This window comes from Mustela putorius, unplaced genomic scaffold (assembly GCF_011764305.1).
Source record: "Mustela putorius furo isolate JIRA1106 unplaced genomic scaffold, ASM1176430v1.1 tig00000873_pilon_pilon_pilon, whole genome shotgun sequence".
In the NCBI taxonomy this organism is placed as follows: Eukaryota; Metazoa; Chordata; class Mammalia; order Carnivora; family Mustelidae; genus Mustela; species Mustela putorius.
The window spans coordinates 4,898,708-4,922,835 of record NW_025421504.1 but is presented as its reverse complement, the minus strand read 5'-3'; the positions used below and the strand labels follow the sequence as shown (position 1 = coordinate 4,922,835).

Here is a 24,128-nt window from a genome sequence, read left to right as displayed (position 1 = left end):
GTTGAAGCCTCTGCCTTCAGCTCAGATCATGATCTCAGGGTCCTGGGATCGAGCCCCGCATTGGGATCTCTGCTCAGCAGGGAGCCTGCTTCCCCCTCTCTCTGCCTGCCTCTCTGCCTACTTGTGATCTCTCTCTCTGTGTCAAATTAAAAAAAAAATCTTAAATGGTTACAAAGAAACCGACTGCCCTGGGAATCAGAGTAGCTGTGGCAGGTGGGGGCTGGGGGGAGAGAAAAGTTTAGGTGGGGTAGGAAAGTTTTTTAGACTTTTAAAATTTTGTAAGAATTTTATACTTTTTAAATTTTTGAAATATGGGAATATATTGCCCATTCAAGAACTTTAATTATGAAATCCTCAAATAAAATAAAATGCGGCAACACCAAAAATTTAAATTAAAAGGGTTTATTACTTGTTTCTCTTGTACAAAAACCTCCAGAGTTGAAAACAAAGTGATAGGAATTTGACAGGTAAAAAATTAGAATGTTTACACCTTAGACAGAGCCTGTCTGAAGTAATCTATCTGAGGTATAACCATTCTGGTGTTTCCCCATCTTATTAATAATCTCTGTATGCTTCTGAGTTATGGCAAATAGATACAGATTTTAAAAAGAAATATCTCCTTCCTCTAAAAAAGATACTATTATCTTCTGGTGTAGAATGCCAGTTATTACCACTCAAAATCCATGGAAATGAAAAGCCTCCACACTGCTGAATTAGTAACAACTCAGTGAGGGGGCGTCTCGGGGGTTCAGTTAGTTAAGCATCTGCCTTTAGCTCAGGTCCTGATCCCAGCATCCCAGGATCCAGCCCAATATCAGGGGTGTGTGTGTGTGTGTGTGTGTGTGTGTGTGTGTGTGTGTGTTCGGGGGTGTGTGTGTGTGTGTGAGTGTCCTGGCTCAGCAGGGCATCTGCTTCTCCTCCCCCGGGCCCTTTCTCTCTCTCAAATAAATAAATAAAATCTTAAAAAAAAAAAAAAAAAAAAACCTAGTCAGTTATCAGGTCAAAAGGTTGTATTACTAAAATAAGTGCTAAAAGTTACCCAGATCACCAAAGCCTGGTATATAATCAATGGTTGCTATCACCTACCTTACCAATATATAAAAGCTTAAGATTTCACACCTACAACTTTTTCACTGAAGCTAAAATTATTTCATAGTCTCTGAATGCTAAGTGCCACCCAGATTAGTTCAACTGTCCTTACACAGTCTGTGAAGGTAACACATCTCCTCTTACAAAAGGGGAAATCAATGTCACACCATTCAATTTTCTAAAAATACCAAGATGGGGCGCCTGGCTGGCTCAGTCGGAAGGGCATGGGACGCCTGATCTCAAGACTATAACTTCAAGCCCCAAGCTGGGTGTAGAGATTACTTAAAAATAAAAATCTGTAGAGGCGCTAAGTGGCTTAGTCGGTAAGTGTCTGCCTTCGGCTCAAGTCATAATCCCAGAGTCCTGGGATCGCGAGCCCTGTGTCAGGCTCCTTGCTCAAGGGGAACCTGCTTCTCCCTCTCCTATCAGCTTAGTGCTCTCTCTCTCTAATAAATATACAAAATCTTAATAAAAAAATTTTAAATTAAAAAATAAATAGGGGTGCCTGGGTAGCTGAGTGGGTTAGGCCGCTGCCTTCGGCTCAGGTCATGATCTCAGGGTCCTGGGATCGAGTCCCGCATCGGGCTCTCTGCTCGGCAGGAAGCCTGCTTCCTCCCCCCCCCCCTCTCTCTACCTGCCTCTCTGCCTACTTGTAATCTCTGTCTGTCAAATAAAATAAATAAAACATTTAATAAATAAATAAATAAATAAAAATCTTTTAAAAATTAAAATAAATTAAAAAAAGATAACCAAAATAGCATATCTCCATTTACGTATTAACTCCTAGCCATTCGTATCACTCAAGACCTTCTTCAACTTACAAGTGAAATAAAAACATAGAGCTCATCTTACACGGCAACTCCAGACCCGTATGGACAGTAGCATTTTTGACCATCGGGGGAGAATGGCGACCATCATCCATGTCCAGCTCTGTGCACTGAGCTTCTCCGTGGATCACAGCCAAGCCCAGACGGAGTCTCTCAGCATATGACTGGGCCCTACAAGAAAGCCAACAAGAAACAGGGAAATTCACGGGTGTCACTAGCTCATCACTATTAATCATCAAATGAAAACATCATTCAAACGTTTATGGACACACAATCATTTAGACAAATCCAAAGACAAGGCCCAGACCAGACTATAAACGTCTCGAGAGGCATAGGAGGCACTGGAGTTGAGATGCGGGCCAGCATCTGATTCTAGACCATTTCAATTCTACCCTTGGCCCAATATTATAACACGCATCTCTAGAGGATGGAACTTTGTTCAAAAAGGTCTCTTGAAAACCACTGCCTGGAAAACACTCCATAGCCCTCTGCTTTCCTTTTCCTGAGAACGCCAAGGAAGAACTTCCTTTTCTTGCACAGGAAAACCAAGTAACATGGGGACCGCCCTGTATTGTTCGGGGACTGGCGATAAAGCCCTGGTGGGGGAAGCTCGAGCCAATGAGCTTTTCCAGGCCACGTGACAAAAGACCCTGAGTTCCAAAACAGCTCATTTTGACCGGCGAAGCACTGAGAGGCATTTTTTGAATGTCCAACTTACTTACCTTTTGGCAGCATCAGGAGACTTAGCTACAATGACTGCATTCCTGTAATTTGGAATCTAGATTTGAAGGGAAAATAAGAAAATACTGAGAAGTTATCACAAAGGAACACCCGGGTGCCGGCAGGACTCTTCTTCCTCTCATAACAATGATCCGTACTAGCAAATAACGCCAGAGTTTCATGGACACGGTCAAAATTTAACACTTAACAATTTACATCATTGCCAAAGTATGGCTACTTCAAGAAGATAAAAAAATAATTACTTCTTAACACCTTCATTTCAGAAAACAGAAGCAAATTGCTAAAGATACTTGGAAGAAAATCCATTTTTAATGGCGTTAAAAAATTTACTCCTCCACGTCTATATGCTGACCCTATCTGGCTGCCTCAGGCATTACGACTCAAGGGGAAGGTCATCTGATGTGCCTTTCAATCCTGAAATCTGATACCAGAGAAAAACTACAAGGGGTCTCTTTTGAGGACAAAGGGGTGTTTGCTGGTGGCTCCTCACTTCTTCCTGGATATACTGAAGCAGGAAAGGTGAGGCTCTAAGGTTGTCCACGGGAAAGCTGAAAAAGCCTTGTATTTCCTTTTGATGAAGATCCATAGTGATAATGTGAGTTAAACCTGAAATTTTAAAACAAAAAATTACAAAGTTCACCCCTACAAGTTAATGGCTACAGTGGACACAAATTAGACGCCCACTCCTGTTCCCTAACCAAAGACTGAACACGGGGAATGTATTGTGAATAAGCACGTCAGTTACAGACTTTGTTTGTAACCTTAACAATATTTAATGAACTAAAGAATGTGGTCGAGCCTCAGGTAAAAGAGCTTATAATCTTCCACATGGACAGAGAGCTCAAGCAGAGAGGAACAAGGGCTCTCCCCTACTGTCATAACTAGCTTGGTCCTGAAAATTAAGAAAAATCAGGCAGAAGCAAAAATATGTATATGGAATTAATAACCACTGAGGAAGTAATGGGTATAAAAAATAGTAAGGCCTTGATTAAAGAATCTAGAAGAACATGTTAAAGGCCCGTGGCTAGAGCAAAAGGAGTAAGAATCCAAAAGCAAAGTAATTCGCATATTAGAAGAAAAACCCCTATCGAAGGGTTTGGAACAATTTCTAACTGTCATAAAAGAATGAGTTAAGTATTCTTATCTAACAGCAATAAAGACACACTCTTATAAACAGTCGTGAACAAAAAAAAAGGACACACATAAAAACATCGCAAATGGACAAAGGTCACTGCAAACCTTCTAGAGCAAAGAACCAGTACTACCCGTTCCTCCCCAAACACTGCGTTATCATAGTTTTAGAGAGAATAGAATCCAAATGTTTCTCAGGACTTGAAAATACGTATATTCAAGTTTTTAAGTAAACCCGCCCGGCAAATAAAATCCCAACTGCTATCAAGTGTTACCAACTGGATTCAGACAGGCCAGAAAGTACATGACCGCTACGAACGCAGAATAAAAGCGATGAGAATGAGCTGCTGTACAGAAAGATGGCCAGAGGAGGGGGGGGAGGATTATATAAACCGGAGAAGCAGTAAAAGAAAAACCCGGTTTTCATCTTATGTACATAAGCAGAATCTAGCTAATAACCAAGGCCAACATGTAACTGTATCCTGACGTTCAAAAGATCCCACACGGACACCAGGATCACAGCTAAAGTTCATGAGAAGATGAGGGGGACAGAAGGCTGGAGAAGTCCAGGATTAGAGCAGAGACAACGTCACTGTCGAGTAAGACAAAGAGGAAAGGAAAACCTAAGAGTCGGCACCTCCGCTCACACATCCCTAGCCAGGACTACCAGGAGGAAACAGGAAGAAAGGAGTTAGTGAACAGCACTTAAAGAAAGCAGAGGCCCCAAATTAGCTCTCTGAGGGAGGGACTAATCTCATGCACAAAGAGTCCGGATGACAGGGCAGGAGCCCCGGCCCGTGTGCACACGCACCTGCCTTCGCCAGCATGGACGCCAGCAGCTTGCACACGATGGAGCCCCGCTTCCTCATCTTGCTCTGCTTGCTGTAGGGGAAGTACGGGATGACCCCGATAATGTTCCTGGCACAGGCGGTCTTCAGTGCGTACGCCATGATCAGAAGCTCCATCACAGCTGTGTTCACATCTCTGAAATGGTAAAAATTGGTATTTTGGGGTCAGGTCCATTTTTTAACCCCTAAAAAAGACTGAAACATCAGCCTTTTAACCTGGGCTGCCAAGATGGGCATCACAGGTGTTTCTGTCACCGCACGAGCCGACCATGGCACCTCCAAAACCAGGGGAAAAGCTTATTAGCTCTTCCTTTGAGCTGTGGTTTCCACCGGCGGTTTCGGAAATCCACAGCCCAGCTAGCCACACTCACCTCTGCCTGGATCCTCTGTCAGTGACATGTCACCGGGGTGGCACGGGAAGCAGATGTCAGTGGCCGGCCAGAGTGAGCCAACGCCTGCGGCACTGTCCCAGGGACCGTCGGCTCAGGCCAGCCCCTCGCTCCCTGTGAACGCCAAGGGACACCCACTGCCCTGCTGAGCTGCCAGGGCCAGAAAGGATTGATTTTTCTCTTTGCTCTTCACGGGGGAGAGGGGAAGCGGGTGGACGGGGAAGTCCTGGATGAGGAGAGTTTTCAAAACTCTCATCTCTTTTTCTCAAGATACACAGATGCCTGACAAAGATGACCCAGAGAGACCTAGAACAGAATATGAATCTGGAAGACAAAGGTAAGGCTACTTCCAGTTTTGGGTTTTTTTTAAGATTTTATTTATTTATGGGGCACCTGGGTGGCTCAGAGGTTAAAGCCTCTGCCTTCGGCTCGGGTCATGATCCCAGGGTCCTGAGATCGAGCCCCGCGTCGGGCTCTCTGCTTGGCAGGGAGCCTGCTTCCTCCTCTCTCTCTGCCTACTGTGATCTCTGTCTGTCAAATAAATAAAATCTTAAAAAAAAAAAAAATTTTATTTATTTATTTGACAGAGAGAGATCACAAGTAGGCAGAGAGGCAGGCAGAGAGAGAGAGAGAGGAGGAAGCAGGCTAAGCAAAGAACCCAATACGGGACTTGATCCCAGGACCCTGAGATCATGACCTGAGCTGAAGGTAGAGACTTAACCCACTGAGCCACCGAGACGCTCCAAGGCTACTTCCAGTTTTTAATGAATGTGGATTACTACCCTTTGCCAAGGGTGATGGAGCCTACAGTCCCCTTAAAAAGGGCGAGAATCGGGGCACCTGGGTGGCTCAGTGGGTTAAGCCTCTGCCTTTGGCTCAGGTCATGATCCCAGGATCCTGGGATTGAGTCCCGCATCGGACTCTCTGCTCAGCGGGGAGCCTGCTTCCTCCAGCTCTTTCTGTCTCTCTGCCTACTTGTGATCTCTGTCAAATAAATAAATAAAATCTTTAAAAGGGGGGGCGAGAACCTTAGGGCAGAGGGAAGGTCATCGGTGGGGCCACAAGCTGAGTGCCTTGTGTCACTCTACCCCATGTGGCCTGGGGAGGGTGAGACTAGAGCCAAAAGTGGTCCTAACAGAGGCCACCTCCAAGAGTTTCCAGGAGGTAGGTTTTCCGAGAAGGCGGCTCTCTGCTCCTGAGGGCAGACAGGGTAGGAGACGCAGCGGACCCCAGCCCCTGAGGACGGGCCTGGCAGATGCCTCCTTAGCCTGACCTTGAACGGACTCACACAGCCACTGAAGAGAGTTCAATGGCTGCGGTGAGGTACCTGCCCCTCCCGGGAAGGTGGGGGGGGTGGCGCTCAGAACCCAACTCAGACCACTCTCTACTACCCTCCAAAGAAAGAAAACAAATGGTGAGGGCCTTAAAGTCCTTCAGGAAACTCTTCCAGGGCTCCACCTTTCCTCTCTAGCCTGTTCTCACTCCTGCCCGCATTATCCAAGTCCTCGAACACCCCCTCTTTTGGGCCAGGAGTGTATCTCCTTCACCTGGCGGAAGCAGAATCATTTCCCAGGTCTTCGTTTGTATCTGTGTGAGGAGCAGACGCTCAGCGGTCCGTTCTGGAATCGTCCCTAGAGCAGCGAGGCTCTCTTGAGGCTTATCCCTCCCCAGCGCGTCTGCCCTCCCCGAGAGGAAAACGGAAAGCTTGCCATGAACGCTGCAGAGACCTGGCGGCGCGGAAGTGGTCACAAGAAACACTCGCCGTCAGACCGCTTTTTAGCCCGAAGGACAGAGACCATTTCCTCCCGGTCTCTTCCAATCTGCCGGCCGTGCTCTCCAAGTGCGCCATCCTGAGCGCGGCCGGGACTGCGAAGAGCAAAGCCTTGTCCACATTCAACTTAGAGAACTCCCAACCTCACCTTTGTCATTTGGGTTTCTGTAACTATTTCAGGCTTCTGTCACACAAGCATTTCTCCCAGAGGGTAGATAGAACTGATTCAGGACTTGACTTTAAGAAAACGGGACGAGATTCCTTGCGGATTGCTGACAGGTTACACTCTTTTCCAGTTGTTTCCTTCCTCTGAAATAAGCTGGAGGACTTTTCTTCCTCGAGCTCCCAAATTAATACGGCCCCAAGTTTCGCCTGGGGCTCAGGGGGTTATCTGCCTTGGGCTCGGGTCATGATCTCAGGGTCCTGGGATCGAGCCCCACATCGGGGTCTCTGCTCAGCAGGGAGCCTGCTTCCCCTCCTCTCTCTCTGCCTGCCTCTCTGCCTACTTGTGATCTTTGTCTGTCAAACAAATAAATAAAATCTTAAAGAAAAAAAAAGTCCCAAGTTTGGCATCGAAAGGTTAGAGGACACACAATCTTTAGGAAAAATCAGGACAAGACACTCATCAAACACTTTCAAGGTGCTTAGGAATTTTTTTTTTTTAAGATTTTATTTATGTATTTGACAGAGAGACACACAGTGAGAGAGGGAACACAAGCAGGGGCAGTGGGAGAGGGAGAAGCAGGCTTCCCACAGAGCAGGGAGCCCGATGCCGGGCTCGATTGCAGGACCCTGGGATCATGACCTGAGCTAAAGGCAGACGCTCAACCTACTGAACCACGCAGGCGCCCCAAGAATTCTTTATACTTGGTCGATTTTAGTCCATTCATACATTCAACAAATATTTATTGAGCAACATGAACCAGGCGCTGCGTTGGGTGGCGGAGACAAAACGGTAGACAAGGCTGACCACATCTCAAGAAAATGCCAGAGACCCATACTGGACCACCCTGGTGGTAATCCTTTGTCCCAAAGAGCACATCTAACTCAATGTTCCCCTCCCAAAGTCTTTCATACTTGATCCCACAGAGGGGAGAGCGCCCCTTCCCCCATCACATCGCCTAAACTGATGCCCTGTGGCCTCTGAATGTTCAGCTGGAAGACCGCACAGTACTTGGGAGGTCGGTGTGTAATGAACTCAGGAGTCCCCATCTAGACTGAAACCGGGCATCACATACACCACAGTAAAAGTCCTCTTCTGCATACAGACTGTGTGACGATGCTAGACATACAATCAGAGCTTTCTTAACCTTCCACTGGTGTGATAGCGTGTGGAGTACGGCACTGGCCATAGTTTCCTCCGTCAGATCTCAATGCAACAATTTATTTAGGGTTGAAGTGAGCTGAGCAGATTCTGGAAGAAGGGGAATCTGGGTATCTGTCCAGGCGGTGGGCTGTTAGCTGGCTTTGTGACAGCGTTTACACACAACCAAAGGCTACACCAAGGTTTCCCCAGCTCACCATGAGGTGGGCCCAGACAGTAAGATGTCAGCATAACAAGATGCACGATTTCGGAAGGACCTTGATTTCAGCGTAACTCTCCTTCCGTTAATTACTAACTTCTGCCGTGAGGTGTCATTTTCTACTTTTTCCTCTTCCTAATGACCAAGGGATTCAACATCCTCCAGCCCAGGGCTAAGGAAAACCTCCCACACCCCACCCCTTTGGGCAGGAAGGCGACAAAAGAGCCTTTGTCACACTGGCTTTCCCTGTTCACTGCCCGTCACTAGATAAACTGGACACCAGGCGGTTAATCTGCGGGCTAGCGGGGTGAAGAGAAGTTGGCTGGCAGCCTCCGCTTTGTTTATCTGTTCCCTAAGACTGTTCCAACTACATCCGGGCGACTTCTTGTAGCCTTTGTATCTAAGTAGGACAATCTTAATTGTTTACCAACTGACCGGTTTTTCTTTCTCCTAAGGTAAGCACATGCTATATAAAATTCGACCCTTACTGCTCTGTCATTTTCGATAGACTACGACAAATGTAAGGGAACAGACAGGGTCTGTAGACATCAGCTGAACGGCGCCAACACCACAGATGGAAGCCATGACGACGCGATGATGGGGTAGGATTTCCCCCACCCCCAACCCCAAGCTTTAATCATCTGCAGCAAGTAAGTTGTAAATGTGCTTTTGGTGACCCCTCTTGCGTGACCTCAACACACCAGAGCTTGTAACATAAACAGGGAAACTGTCCTTCCAGAAACACTTGGGAAGCTTTGTGTCCATTTGATTTCCCTTGCTCAGTATCACACATGTCACTCACCCGACATAATCGCTTCCTTCAGGATGGCTTTGGGCCATTTCCAAATAATTAAATTCCACCCTCAACAATCAAAAATTTACCTTGACTGGAGTGGTCACAAGAAAGAGGCCGCGAGCTCCAAGGGGATCCAGAAGGTGAGCCCCACAGCCCCACAGCAGCAACAGGGGTGAGGACAAGGCAGCCTCACCCCTCGCCAAGGACAAAAGCCAGGGTGATAAGCAGCACACCAGAGGGCAGCCTCCGGGGTGTTCCAGTGCCTTCACTACTCGCATTTTACTCGGGCAAGACCTGCAGATCTTCCCCTTATTTCCAAGGTGCAGCATCAAACAAAGCACTAGGCAAGAAGGGGGCGACCAGCGTCAAACCCAAACTGCTGGAGGCCCAGACGGCGATCAACACTGCGCGCGCCCACCAATACTACAAAGGCAGGGACCCTTTATCCAGTTTCCTGGAATCTTCCTGTGGATCTCGGATCTCCACTAACAGAGGGGCCTGCAGGTTTTTGCCGGAGGAAGCTCTGCATAGGCTACTGATAACTGATTCACACCCCCCACCCCCACCACACCCCCTCGGGCCATTGAAAGTTGAAAGTTCCAACTCGAACCTGATGGCTGGTTCCACAGACAACCAGCCCCCACCTCACGGTTATCTAGGGGCTTTCCAAAAACCACCTCTGGTGCGTTAGAGGGAGGTTGTTAAATAAACCCTATACTGCTCTTGTCGCTTAGGAAATTCCAAGGGTTTGGGGAGCTCAGCACCAGGAAAGGAAGATCAAGTAGAGATCTCTTTCTTTCTTTCTTTCTTTTATTTAATTAATTATTTTTAAGTAGTCTCCACACCCAAAGTGGGTACTCGCCCCACAACCTTGAGATCAAGAGTTGCATATGCTCTACCAAGCCAGCCAGCTCCCCCCAAAACAGACATTTCTTACAAGTCATATTGTCACTGAGGCTCCAAACAGCTTCCAAGGCTGAGGTGCTTTAAGGATGAGAGACGGTCGTGTAAGTGGGCGCACACTGCTGGCGGTCAGTGCCATTCTTACTAATGACTCGTTCTCAGGAATCTAAATTAACCGAGACGTGAAGGTCTGCATTTTTCAAAGATACACAAAGCCTAACTACCCCAATTTTCTGGGAGGGGATGAGAGGAGATAATCCCACATGGAGGGTCACCCTCAGGGAGGCTAGGATTTCCCCTAAGGGAAGGGGTGGCGCATGCTACCTCCTATAGGGCAAAAAAAATACAGTGCGATCAAAAGCTACTGAGGTACAAGATGCTGGCTAACTAGACTTAAGAGAAAATACATACATTTGTACATACACACACACAGTGCAAAAAGTGTCTTGATGGGTACAAACCAGCATTGCACCTAACAACAAGAAAGCTTTTTAGCAGAGTGGAGCAGGCATGGACTAGGTTCAGTGCGTAAGGACTGGTAAGGAAGGTGTTTTTCCCCTCGAGTGGCTTAGGCTTGGAGAGGAAGATCCAAAGGACAACGTTACAAACAGGGCGGGAAAGTCAAAAGCCTACAAGGTGGGGGCGGGGGGGGGGGGAGCGCCTGGGTGGCTCAGTGGGTTGAGCCTCTGCCTTCCGCTCAAGTCATGATCTCAGGGTCCTGGGACCCAGCCCCGCATCAGGCTCCCTGCTCGGCGGGGAACCTACTTCCCTCTCTCTCTCTGCCTGCCTCTCTGCCTACTTGTGATCTCTGTCTGTCAAATACATAAACAAAATCTTTAAGAAAAATTTTTTTTAAAAGCCTACAACTGGATTTTGGGAAGCATTCAGTTTAACATGCAAACACATTTACAGTGAAAGAAAACTCAATCGTTGATTAATTATATGATAACACAGTGAATTACATCACTCAGATTTTTAGAGGGAAAGGGAGACATGAAGTAGTGGTAACTCTTACCTGGGTATAGTCTGTATAATGAAAATATCTTGGCCACGAACCGATTCTTTTATTTCCACTCTTGTTTCTGAAAAATACGGAAGTTCTATAGTTTAAGAAAAGCACTTCACGATACAATAACCAGGCAGTGCTTGGAGGGAGTAGAGATGACGCTAAACCAATATTCCACCTAGTGCGCCAAAATGAACTCTGAATAGATCACAGTGGCTAGCACGTATACAGAAAATGTGACGCTAAAGGGAAAATAAGCCAAAAATACACCAACAGGCCAAAGTAACGCCAAGAGGTCCACAGAACATCTCAAGGTTCAAATAGGAAAATCCATCACCAAAATAAAGATGAGAGGCTTAGGGAAAAGTCGACAGCAAATAAAGAGGTCAACGGTTAACATCTTTCTTTCAACAGATGCCAAGGCCTCCTCTGTGTCGGGCCCTGCCCTTGGGGTCCCGAAGTGGAGGACGTGGATCAAGCAGATGAAGACGGATCCTGGAGAGACAACCCAAGGCCGAAGGCCAGCAGACTGTTCAAGTCAACGTGCCAGGAAAAGACCAAGGAGATGGGGAGCCTGGCTGGCTCAGACAAGAGAGCAGGCAGCTCTTGATTCCAGGATCGAGAGTTCAAGCCCAATGTTGGGCGTAGACTACTTGAAAAAAAAAAAAAAATAGGGGCGCCTGGGTGGCCCAGATGGTTCGAGGTCTGACTCTTGGTGTCAGCTCAGGTGGTGATCCCGTGAGTCGGGGGAGAGAGCCCTGCATCGGGCTTCCGGCTTGGATTGCGGGGGCAGTTGAGGGGGGTCTGCTTGAGGTTTCTCTCCTTCTGCCCCTCACTCCACTTCTGCGCACTCTCACGTACTCTCTCTCTACTAAATAAATCTTTAAAAAAAGAAAAAGACCAGGAGAGAGAGTAATAGGGCTGGGAACAATGGCCTCATTGCAAGTTGGACCGTGTACGGTGTGCGGAGCACAGAAGGCGTCATCGGGAGCCACGGACGCACGTGAGACAGGATGGACGGTGGGCAGGGAGTGGGCACAGCTCGGATCCCAAAGCCCTGCGTGAAGGCGGAGGAGACCGGACCGTAGCCTGCAGGATTCCGGCAGCGGAAGTCAAAAACACTGGCGTTTTGGGAACACCTTGGTGGAGGTGAGTAGAACGGCCTAGGGAGACCGAAAATCGAGGCCGGCAGGGGTGCTGGCCACCTGCTGCGACAGCAGGGAGGGACCGAGGAGCAGGCGGAGGAAGGGAGAAGAGGCCCAGGGCAGTGATGGAAGGACGGAGAAAAAAGTCCGCATTTTTAAAAAAATGTTTTAAAGATTATTTATTTCAGAGAGAGCATGTGGGGGAGGGGGGTAGAGAATCTCGCAGCTGAGCGGGGAGCCTGAGGGAGGGCTCGACCCCAGGACCCTGAGAGCACGACCTGAGCCAAAACCACCAGTGGGAGGCTTAAGTGACCGAGCCACCCAGGCGTCCTGAAAAGGGTCTTCATTAAACCATCTTCTCCTCCTCTAGTGCTTATTTTCAGGATTCCTGAACGCCATGACCATAAATTAAGATTGTTATTGCTAAACAGACCAGCTCACCTATCTGCATTCACCTTTAGGGGATTTCTGTTTTTAAAGATTTGCGAGAGAGAGAGAGAGAGAGAGAGAAAGAGAGAGAGAGAGGGCAGAGAGGGCGGGGGCGAGGGGCAGAGGGAGAGAGCCTCAAGCAGACCCCGTGCACAGACTCGGGGCGAATCTCACCGCCCTGAGATCCCGACCAGAGCTGGAACCCAGAGTCGGACACTTGATGGACTGAGCCACCCAGGTGCCCCCACCTTTGGGTTTTCAAATACCAACGTCTCCTGCTTTGGCAGGAGATAAAGGGTGAATTCTAGTCACCAGGTGAAAAGTTACTAAGTAGGGGAGCGCCTGGCTGGCTCAGTCAGAGAAGTGTGAGATGGCTGACATTGGGGTTATGAGTTCGAGCCTCACATGGGGTGTAGAGGTTACTTAAATAAATAAAACTTATTTTTTAAAAAAGGGACTAAGTATGGAAGCTGGCTGAAGGATACCTGGGGGTTAATTATAACAGGCATGGAACTTATCACATCCTGGGTGCAAGTGCTTTCCACTAAACTATCCATTAAATTACTTTCCCCTTTTCAAATACCTTTTTTTAGATCCCTGAACATCATTAAGTCTTAGTCATTTATCATAGACAGTTCCACCCTAGAAAGAAAAAAGGAAGCACTGGGTCATAAACCGACGCTTTCAACTGTGCAAAAATAGCTCCGAATTATTTTATATTAACTTGTCTTCGCAGGGCATTATAGTCTGATGCATGGGGCCCCACTGGGGACATTGATGATGCAGCATTCCTAGGACAATGGCCATCGACAGAGGGCTTTCGAGCATTATCGTTTAATGTTACAATTATCCACAGAAATGCAGACAGCAGCAAAAATGGGTTATCAACCCAGGAGGAGAGTCTACAAGAGACTTGGACTTGAGAGAAAAATTTGCTGATGAAAGAACTCAAAGATGGTTTTCCAATAAGTCATTACTACCTGGTACCGGACGGCTCTTGATGCCGTTTGACATAACGAGACAGGAAAATGTAAAAGGAATTCGTCAAGTGTAGCCCAATACAGAAGAAAAAACACACACGGTCTACATCTCTCCTTTCTTCATTGTAAAATGACAGGACATTTGCATTATCTTGGGAAAAGGGGAAGGACACTAAGAAAGAGAAGAAAGAAAGAAATCAAGGGGCGCCGGGGTGGCTCAGTGGATTAAGCCACTGCCTTCGGCTCGGGTCATGATCTCAGGGTTCTGGGATCGAGCCCCACGTGGGGCTCTCTGCTCAGCAGGGAGCCTGCCTCACCCTCTCTCTCTGCCTGCCTCTCTGTCTACTGTGATCTCTCTCTGTCAAATAAATAAATAAAATCTTTAAAGAAAAAGAATAAAAAATCAAGACTAGGAGCGAAGCAGAGCGTAAGGACAGACACCTGACCTTAAAGAGAAAAATGTTTGTGTTGCACGTAACATCTGCCTTTTAAATGCGTGTGTATGGAGTAAACACAGAGAACAAAGGACATGTAAGACCCCGTTTTCGCTCACCTCCATTGGTCTCTTGATAGACCACAGACTTGCCCAATTCAGCACCAAGGCGCCTATGGGGAGGAAAAGGCAATTAAAAATGCTCTTCAAAAACACAACCCTCCAGGGACGCCTGGGTGGCTCAGTTGGTTAAGCAGCTGCCTTCGGCTCAGGTCATGATCCCAGCGTCCTGGGATCGAGTCCCACATCGGGCTCCTTGCTCCGCAGGGAGCCTGCTTCTCCCTCTGACTTTGCCTTCCACTCTGTCTGCCTGTGCTCGTTCTCGCTCTCTCTCATAAATAAATAAAATCTTTAAAAACAAAAACAAAAAAAAAACAAACAAAAAAAAAAAAAACACAACCCTCCAGTTCCTACAGGTAATATTTAAAAGGCTAAAATAACTAGACCGGCATTCTTTCCCAAAAACAGAAAGTTCAGAAACTTAAACGCAGTGAGGACTACACACCCGCCGGCCCCCCATGGCTCCAAGTGCCCGCCCCATTGTGACACACTGCTCTACGGGGTCCGCAGCCAAAGTGTCCTGTCCAGTTCATTGTTTTCTGAACTCTAATGGTCTTGCAAAATCTTTCCCAAACCCGTGGTTATCAGCCCTGGTTCCAAAACCACAAGCCAGAGATAGAGGCCCCAATTGTCAAAAGCATAGGGACTTCTGTGCCATTAACCAAACACAGTGTGAATCTTGTTTGGATCCTGATTAGAACCAAACAAGTGTGAGAAGCCATTTCTGAGAGAGTGAGGGAACTACGAACAAGGACTCAATGCTAAATGATATTAAGGAGGGCCGCTGGGTGGCTCAGTGGGTTAAAGCCTCTGCCCTTACTTAGCTCAGGTCATGATCCCAGGGTCCTGGGATCGAGCCCCGCATTGGGCTCCCCGTCTCTCTTTGCCTGCTTCTCTGCCTACTTGTGATCTCATCGGTCAAATAAATAAAATAAAATCTTTTTAAAAAAATGATATTAAGGAATTAACAGCATCAAAGGTTTTTGTTTTGTTTTGAAAGATTTTATTTTTAAGTGAGCTCTACACCCAATGCGAGGCTTGAACTCATGACCTGGAGATCAAGAGCTGTATGATCCCCGGACTGAGCCAGCCATGTACCCCTGTGGCAGGCTTTTTTTAAATCAGCTGGCAATATCACTTTGATGAGTGAAACACTATGATGTAGGGTAGATCTGCTTAGAAATACTCCCGCAGCTACGCAGTGGAGCAGCGGTCAAGGACACGGGGACTGAGGACGACGGGGGCTTTCAGGGCTCTGAGGGCACGTCAGTGGCAAGGCCTTCCGGCCCACTCTCCGCCGTTTCCGAGGCCGGGCATTCTCGTACCCCGGCAGGTGGCCGCTCTCTCTCAAGTCTGCTGTGGCTACCCCGAGAAAGGAGACGTGTGCGGATTTCCAAAGAAATGATGATTCCGTGACAGGTTTGGAGATGAAGGAGGATGAGATCTTGCAGAACACGAAGTGATGTCGGGACGCAAAGAATTTCTTTCCATGGAAGTCTGTCACCGACCTGTGTCCCCCAACTATGAAACATGAATGCTGGGGTATGCAATATTTCTCTTGATAAACAATTAAGAAATAGTGTGCACAGTATAAATAAGTAAATAAATAAATAAACTTATTGCGGTCAGCCTTGGAATACTATTCACCCTTAGAAATGGAATGAGGGGGGCGCCTGGGTGGCTCAGTGGGTTAAGCTGCTGCCTTCAGCTCAGGTCATGGTCACAGGGACCTGGGATCTGGCCCCACATTGGGCTCTCTGCTCAGCGGGTAGCCTGCTTCCCTTTCTCTCTCTCTGCCTGCTTCTCTGCCTGCTTGTGATCTCTGTCTGTCAAATAAATAAAATAAAAATAAAAATAAAAAAAAGAAAGAAAGAAAGAAATGGAATGAGGGGTGCCTGGGTGGCTCAGTCAGTTAAGGGTCCTGGGATGGAGTCCCACATCAGGCTCCCTGCTCGGCGAGGAGTCTGCTTCTCCCTTTGCCTGCTGGGCCCCCCAAACCGCTTGCACTCATGTTCTCTCTAACAAATAAATAAAATCTTAAAAAAGAAATGGAATGAACTTCTGATACATGCTGTAATACGAACCCTGAAAAAATTATTCCAAGTAAAAAGGTCAGACACAAAAAGACAAATGTTGCGTGATTCCATTTATAAGAGGTACTTAGGGGGTGCCTGGGTGGCTCAGTGGGTTAAGCCTCTGCCTTTGGCTCAGGTCATGATCCCAGGGTCCTGGGATTGAGCCCCACATTGGGCTCCCTGCTCAGCAGGGAGCCTGCTTCCTCCTCTCTCTCTGCCTGCCTCTCTGCCTACTTGTGATCTCTGTCTGCCAAATAAATAAATAAAATCTTTAAATATATATATGTACATATATATGTATATTATATATATTTGCCTATTCTAAGTACCTTTTATATATATAAATATTTAATATATAAATATATATTTATATATAATATATTATTATATATTATATATAATATTTATATATAAAAGAGGTACTTAGAATGGGCAAATTCAGACACAGAAAGTAGAAAAGAAATTACCAGGGACTGGGAGGGAAGGAACTGGGACTTAATTGGATATGGAGTTTCTGTTCAGCATGATGAGAAAGTTCTGGAAATAGATCCCAGTAACAAATATACAACACCGTAGAGGTACTTAATGCCACCGAATTATACACTTAAAAATGGTTAAATAGGGGGCGCCTGGGTGGCTCAGTGGATTAAGCCACTGCCTTCAGCTCAGGTCATGATCTCAGGGTCCTGGGATCGAGTCCCGCATCGGGCTCTCTGCTCTGCTTCCCTCTCTCTCTCTGCCTGCCTCTCTGTCTACTGTGATCTCTCTCTGTCAAATAAATAAATAAAATCTTTAAAAAAAAAATGGTTAAATGGTACATTTTATGTTATGAATATTCTACCACATTAAAAAAGAAAAAAAACCTCCTGGGTGCCTGCATGGCTCAGTTGGCTAAGCAACTGCCTTCAGCTCAGGTCATGATCCCGGGGTTGTGGGATCAAGCACCACATCAGGCTCTCTGTTCAGTGGGGAGTCTGCTTCTCCCTCTCCCTCTGCCTGTGCTCTCCGTCAAATAAATAAAAATAAAATCTAAAAATATACTCCTTAGGGGGGCGCCTGGGTGGCTCAGTGGGTTAAAGCCTCTGCCTTCAGCTCAGGTCATGATCCCAGGGTCCTGGGATCGAGCCCCGCGTGGGGCTCTCTGCTCAGCAGGGAGCCTGCTTCCTCCTCTCTCTCTGCCTGCCTCTCTGCCTACTTGTGATCTCTGTCTGTTAAATAAATAAAATTCTTAAAAAAAAAAAAAAATATACTCCTTAGGGTACCTGGCTGGCTCAGTCAGTAGAGCATGTAACTCTTGATCTCCTGGTAATGAGTTCAAGCCCCATGCTGGGTACAGAACTCACTTAACAAAACAAACCTCCAGCCAAACAAAGGTGAAAGATGGGTAAAGTAAATGTAGTAAGATGAACAAAAAGTTTCTAAATTAAAGCTGGATAAAGGACACAGGAGGTTAATTCTAACACATGTGTAACTTATCCTGGGAAGGTAACCCACCTAACTTCTTACTGATTAAAGTGCATAACCAGAAAAGTTTGAAAATCCTTGCTTGGAAGTTCAGATTCAAAAGCAATCATGGAAATAAAATATAACCTCAGGGGCCTTCAAAGTTTGTTTAGTGGTAAAGGCCTTTCTTTCAAAATTTTACTCGGAAACTCCAGATATGAAACGGATGAAGTATTTACAAATATTATTTACAGTAATTTAAAACATTTCTGGAACAAGGTGCAGAAGAACCTAATATTTTAAAAAAGCAAAAGCAGGGTCACCTGGGTGGCTCAGTGGGTTAAAGCCTCTGCCTTCGGCTCAGGTCATGTCAGGGTCCTGGGATGGAGCCCCGCATCGCCTCTCTGTTCAGCAGGGAGCCTGCTTCCCTTTCTCTCTCTCTCTGCCTCTCTGCCTACTTGTGATCTCTGTCTGTCAAATAAATAAATAAATAACATCTTTAAAAATAAATAAATAAATAAATAAATAAGCAAAACCACTGACCTTTTAAATGTGCCCTCCTCCCTCAGCAAGGTCACTGTGGTAAAATCTGACCCAAAATAAACAAATATGAGCTTTATATTTGAAGTTAGCATTTTAGTTGGCCTCAAAAGCCAGACATTTATCAAGGATTAGAAACAAACTTGGTAGTAGATTGCAAAAGGATTTACTCTTCTTATCTCACTTAAAACTCCAACTGAAAAGAACATAGGTCTTACTAAGAAAATCTGTCCAGAGTTTCCCTCTCACATTTCCATCTAGGATCTAAAAACGGGTTCTTAGAATTACTTATCAACTCTGAAAAATCCAGAGGGACGCTAATGTAAATTGTTTAAATACAAAAATGACTTTTTTTTTTTTTTGACAGAGAGAGAGATCCGAGGCAGGCAGAGAGAGAAGGGGAAGCAGACTCCCCGATGAGCAGAGAGCCCGATGCCCGGTTCGATCCCAGGACCCTGAGATCATGACCTGAGCCAAAGGCAGAGGCTTAACCCACTGAGCCACCCAAGTGACCCCCAAAATGACTTCAAATGTTGAAAAACAAGCTATTCATTTTATATCTTAGGCCTGTCACAAGTTTATCTGGAAAGGGTTCCTAAGGCCTTTCCTTTACATTAGAGCTCTGGGACTCTCCAACAGAGCCAGCTAGAAAAGAAGTATTATTCAGAGGCCCACTGTGAGCCTCTGCTCTGCTACATGCTTTACCTACATTATTTTCCTCATGCTTAGGGTGTTCCCGCCCCACAGACAGCACGGTGCTTATCTCACCCAGGAAAGTCACCAAAATCAAGTCTCTTGCCCAGCGCCACAGAGCTAGTAAGGGGCAAGACCCAAAAGGCATCTCAGAGCTGTCAGACTCCAGAAGCCACTTGAGATCGCACGCTTCTTTGGGTTAAAATCACAAGAAAAGGCAGACTTGACCTCAAGTGATTGAATCTAAAGTCGACTTAGGAACACAGTCAGACTTCCTTCTACCACGAACTCCGACAAATCTGCCTGTCCTCTGCCCTGCCTTCCGCCTCGGCTTCCTTGGTGCATCCCACACCCTCGACCTGCAAAGCCTGGCAGCCGCCCCCCTAATGCCGCCGCCCCCCAAGCGTGGCAGTTCCCCTGGCGCCGCCAGGCCCGGTCGTGCGTGTCCCAGCTCCCGGACCTGCGGGCCTCGGGCCCACCGACGAGACCTGGGGGTGGCGACGACCGGTCTCCGAGGTCAACTTCCACCGCGAGGCCGGGAGCCGCACTCGGAGCCCCCCCCCCACGCCCGGTCCAAGCGTCCCCTCCGGGGGTGATGACAACCTCCCCCTTCCCCGGCCCGGGAAGCGGGAGTCGGGGGGAGGGAGGGAGGGCGAGCGGTGCAAGGAAGCCGGCGCGGGCAGAAGTCAGAGAGCCGGCGCAACGCGTCCCCGCCGCAGAAGGGCCACCCGCAAGGGTCGGTCCCGCCCAGAACCCGCAGGCCCGCGGCTCGACGGCCCCGGCCGCAGGGCGACGCGCAGGAAGGGGCGCCCCGGACGCCCCCGGCCGGGGCCCCGCCCCCGCCCCCGCTCCCTTACTCGGTGATGCGCTTGGCCAGCTCGGTGCAGGCTGCCGTGGAGTTGGCCGAGAAGACTCGGTAGCCGGTGCGGGCGGCGTTCATGGCCGGGCGGGCGGCGGGGCGGGCTCGCGGGGCGCGGAGGGTCGAGGACGCGGAGAGCGGGGGCAGCAGCAGCAGCTTCTTGGGCATCGTCCGGCCCGAGGCGCGGTTACGGCCGGCCGGCGCCCGGGGCGGCTCAGCTCGAGGCGGCCGCGAGGCGCGGGGTCCGGCCGCGGAAGGCGCCGAGACCCCAGGCACCGCAGGGGAGAGGCCCGAGACCCTCACGGTCCTCCCACCCGAGGCCGCCAAGGGCTGGGGCGGAACCCACGCTCGCCGCGACCGGCGTATCAGCCACCTCCGAGCCAGCGGCGAGGACACCGCCCCCTCTCGGACTCCGAGAGGCGCCGGCTAGAGCGTCCCCGGGGCCGCCATCTCAGATGAGGGCAGGGCCGTGGGCACCTCTTCTAAAGCTTGTCCTGCTCGGGGAAGCCTCACGAATCGCTCCGCCGCTTGCTTTTGTCGCTCCCACGGGAGCTCTTCTGCTCTCACATTCTTGGGCGGTGCGACCTGATTTGATAGTGGTCCCAGCCGTGGCCAGCTTTTCTGCCAGGATCCAAAATGTCTGCGTCCGAGGAGGCTGACGCTCTAGCTCCGCGCCTCGATGCTCACACAGCCTGAACGCCTGGCGAGGCTGGAGCGCTGAGCTGGGGTTGATTGGAAAAGTGGAGGCGGGGTGGTTTTCCGCGGGTTACCGCGCAGCCCCAGAAGTGGTGCGGGGACCCGAGTCTCATCTTTATGCCCCAAACAGCCTCTAACCTCGTATCTGCACCGGAGGCAAAGTTCCTTGAGCGGGTCCAAGGACTCGTGCCAGTTGCTGCTCCGCTCTCCATCATGGAAGCCCTTCCTCCTCCTCCACGTGCTCTCGTCCCTCGAAGACCTATTCGGAGTAGCATCTGCTCCTCAGGGTCTTGCTAGATCGCCTCAATCACTGTAACCCACCCTCCGCCCCCGGACTGTACCGCGTATGCTGCCACGCACAGCGGCTTGTGTTTTATTTACCATCGTGAACCATCTGTCTCTCCAACTAGGACATTGGGGCAAGACTGTGTATATTTTGGGGTTCCGATTGCCCAGGGCCCAGGGCAGACAGGGGCCTAGAGGCACGCAGTCAATGCATGTTGAGCGAGACCCAAGAAGTGGAAGGAGGGGAGCCTTTGGGCCACCAGTAACCAGCTGCCCCAGGATCTGGGACGGAGGCTTGTGTCGTGCTTCTCAACACACCCGGTACCATCTGATGCAAATATCTTCTAGGGGCTCTGCATGCCGTGACACTGGGCCTGAGGGAATAATAGATTGTGACTCATGACCTCAGGAAGGCTCACAGTTCCGAAGCTTCAGGATCTGGAAACTGAACCACCCTGGGGCCCATAGCTGCCTGATCTGCATTCTGCTGGCTTTCCAGAATGACTGCCCAACCCACCCCCTCCCTCCCCTTGGGACGGGTTAAATAAAAATAAAATAAAATGAAATGAAAAAATTTTTTAAAGCCCATGAGTTAAAACAGCCTAAGCCAAATTATTATTATTGTTTAAAGATTTTGTGTATTTATTTTAGAGAGAGAGAGAGAGTGCTTGAGTGGGGTTGGGGGTGGCAAGGGGCAGAGGGAGAGAGAGAGAAAATCTTAAGCAGGCTCCATGCGGAGCCCGGAGCCCAATGTGGGGCTCCATCCCGCATCCTGAGATCACAACCTGAGCCAAAACTAAGAGTTGGATGCTTAACCAACTGGGCCTCCCAGGTGCCCCCAAATTATTTAACCATAAACCTTGTCACCTTTTTTTTTTTTTAAGATTTTATTTATTTGACAGAGCAATCACAAGGAGGCAGAGAGGCAGATAGAGAGAGAGGAGGAAGCAGGCTCCCTGCTGAGCAGAGCCCAATGTGGGGCTCCATCCCAGGACCCTGAGATCATGACCTGAGCCGAAGGCAAAGGCTTTAATCCACTGAGCCACCCAGGTGCCCCTCACCTTTTTTTATTTTTAATCTTTTTTTTTTTTTTAAGTAATCTCTACACCAAACATGGGACTCAAACTCACAACCCTGAGGCCAAGAGTCACAAACTCTACTGACTGAATTCGCAAGGGGCCCCAAGCCTCAGTCCCTTCTAAAACAAAAGGAAACCACTTCCCTTCACATTTTCCTATCTGTGTCCCCCAGAACCCCTGTACCATGTTCATGTCCTCAAGTCTCCTTAAACTGTAGCTCCTCCTCTATTTCCTCTGTGCATGAACATGACCATGAGGTTCCCAGCCAATAAATCCCACGATTTATCATCTTTTACTCTTTTCTTTCCCTCACTTTCTACATCCATCCACTTACCCATGTGTTAACATTTACTCAACACCTGCTATTTGCCAGGTCCGTTTTAGGTGTTTGGGATACTTTAGGGAAAAAAAAAAAAAAAAAAGACAAAACCTCCTACCCTGGAGGGGTACAATCTATCAGAAGAGAGATTTTTTTAAAAAATGAACAAACACAATAAATGAATAACTTAGGTAATCTGATAGCAGGTGCATTTTTCCCCTCTTGCTGCAATAACAAACTGCCACAAATAGAGTGGCCTAAAACAACACAAATGTAGGACCTTCCAGTCCTGGAGGCCATAAACCCTAAAATCAAGGTGTTGGCAGGGCTGCATTCTTTCTGGAGGTTCAGGAGGAGAATCTGTTTCCTTGTCTTTTTCGCTCTCCAGGGGCTACATGCATTCGTGGCTGGTGGCCCCTGTCTTGAAAACCAGCATCTTCAAACCTCTCTGTGTCTCTGTTCTGTGCTCCCATGGTCATGTGCTTCCCCACTCTGACACTCCTGTCTCTGATAAGGACCCTTGTGATTTCACTGGACCCAACAGGATATGCCGTATCATCTCCCCAGTAGAGGACCTTCACGTCACATCTGTGAAGTCCCTATCACCAATCAAAGTAACCTCTTTACAGGTCCTGGGGAGAGGATGTCAGCATCTTATTCTGCCTACTGCAGAGGGCAAAAAGCAACCCTGCGGGTTCCTTTGAAGTGACCTCTTTCTCATCCGGGACCTCCTCCACTTAACCTGTCCTGAGAATCACCCGATGGATGGGAGTCTATGCTTCCTTCTGCTGCTTCTGATTCAACAAGTTTGGAAAAGACTAAGTAATGGATTCTGCACATAAACTGGAGCAAGCTTTGCATATACAGGTGTGCTAGCGACTTCCCTCAAAACCTATCTGTGGCTGCCTGGCACTTTTAGGATAAAGACACGCCGCCTTGTGATGGTGCCCATTTCCGTGTCTTCAGTTTTATCCTCTTATTCTTCCAGTCAGCATCACCCTGATTGGTCTCATCTAGCTCGGCATTGGCCTTGTCCCCTGCTGCCACAGGGCTTTTGCACATGCTGTTCTCTCCCCTCCTTACCACCTGCTCTGCTCTTATTCATCCTCGGCCCTAGAGCGCCTTCTCAGACCTCTCTGACCAGATCAAAGTCCCCTGGTATTGGCTCTCCCAGCAATATGTGCTTCTCTCTTAGACGCTGGTCACACTGGCAAATTTATATTTTGTAAAGACCACCAGTTGTGACCCTGTATACTTTCTCCCTTCTTCCTATTACCAGCCCAGCTGGGGTCCTGGCCCAGCCTTCCTGATACAAGCCCCTTGACCATGTTGGGCCAGTTGAAGGAGAACAGAAGTGATGTGTGCTATGCCCTGGCCTCTCCTCCCCCTGGTCTTCCACTGTCAGGAAATGACAACCCCAGGGACATCCACTGTGCATCCTGAGACAGAAGATGTCACTGGCTGACCTGGCCAGCCTTAGACCACCCACCCCTGCTCTGGTTACACACGCAGGTGAGGACAGGACGGCTGGGAGAGCAGCTCAGCCTGTCCCCGACTGGTCCCCACTGGTTGGGTGATTGTTTATCTCCCTCCTAGATTTAACTCCCCACGGCAGGGACAGCTCTGTTCGTCCTTGCGTCCCTATCTGTGGACTGGATCCGTCTGAATCCAGCAGGTGTGGCCAGCCCATCTTGGTTGTAGGCGTCTCTGATAAGAAATCACAGAATGTAAGATTGCAAAGTACTCACCTTCCCAAGCCCAGTGCCAAAGTTCCTACAGACACCCCTTGTCCTCCACTGATGAGATGGGGAGGAAAGCCATGAAAGATGAATTTGAGATAGCCGTTTGGGAGCCATCTCACGGTCCCCAGACTCCCAGACTGTCCCAGGATGAAGCTGAGATTTGGGCACCTGCTGTCACCAGAAGCACCCTCAGCTGAGGTGGTTAATCTCAGCCTGGGATCAAGAAGAGCAGAGCTGTGTTCTGTTTTAATGTGATGCTTCAATGA

At 48.4% G+C, this 24,128-nt stretch overlaps 1 protein-coding gene across 2 annotated transcripts in view; it reads right to left on the bottom strand.

Annotated features, from left to right (window-relative positions):
* PRPSAP1 (phosphoribosyl pyrophosphate synthetase associated protein 1) overlaps positions 1–20,160 on the bottom strand; it is a 29,073-nt gene extending 8,913 nt beyond the window's left edge. Inside the window, exons 1-7 of one of the 2 annotated variants that reach the window (XM_045085859.1) lie at positions 19,740–20,160; positions 14,132–14,184; positions 11,034–11,100; positions 4,600–4,772; positions 3,148–3,263; positions 2,639–2,694; positions 1,942–2,087 (exon numbers count right to left, since the gene is read on the bottom strand). In XM_045085859.1, coding sequence (XP_044941794.1) covers positions 1,942–2,087; positions 2,639–2,694; positions 3,148–3,263; positions 4,600–4,772; positions 11,034–11,100; positions 14,132–14,184; positions 19,740–19,909 — 781 coding nt within the window. In that variant the 5' untranslated portion in view covers positions 19,910–20,160. The remainder of the gene's footprint in view (positions 1–1,941; positions 2,088–2,638; positions 2,695–3,147; positions 3,264–4,599; positions 4,773–11,033; positions 11,101–14,131; positions 14,185–19,739) is intronic. The other variant, XM_045085860.1, reaches the window with a different exon arrangement.
* Positions 20,161–24,128: the final 3,968 nt, after the last annotated feature.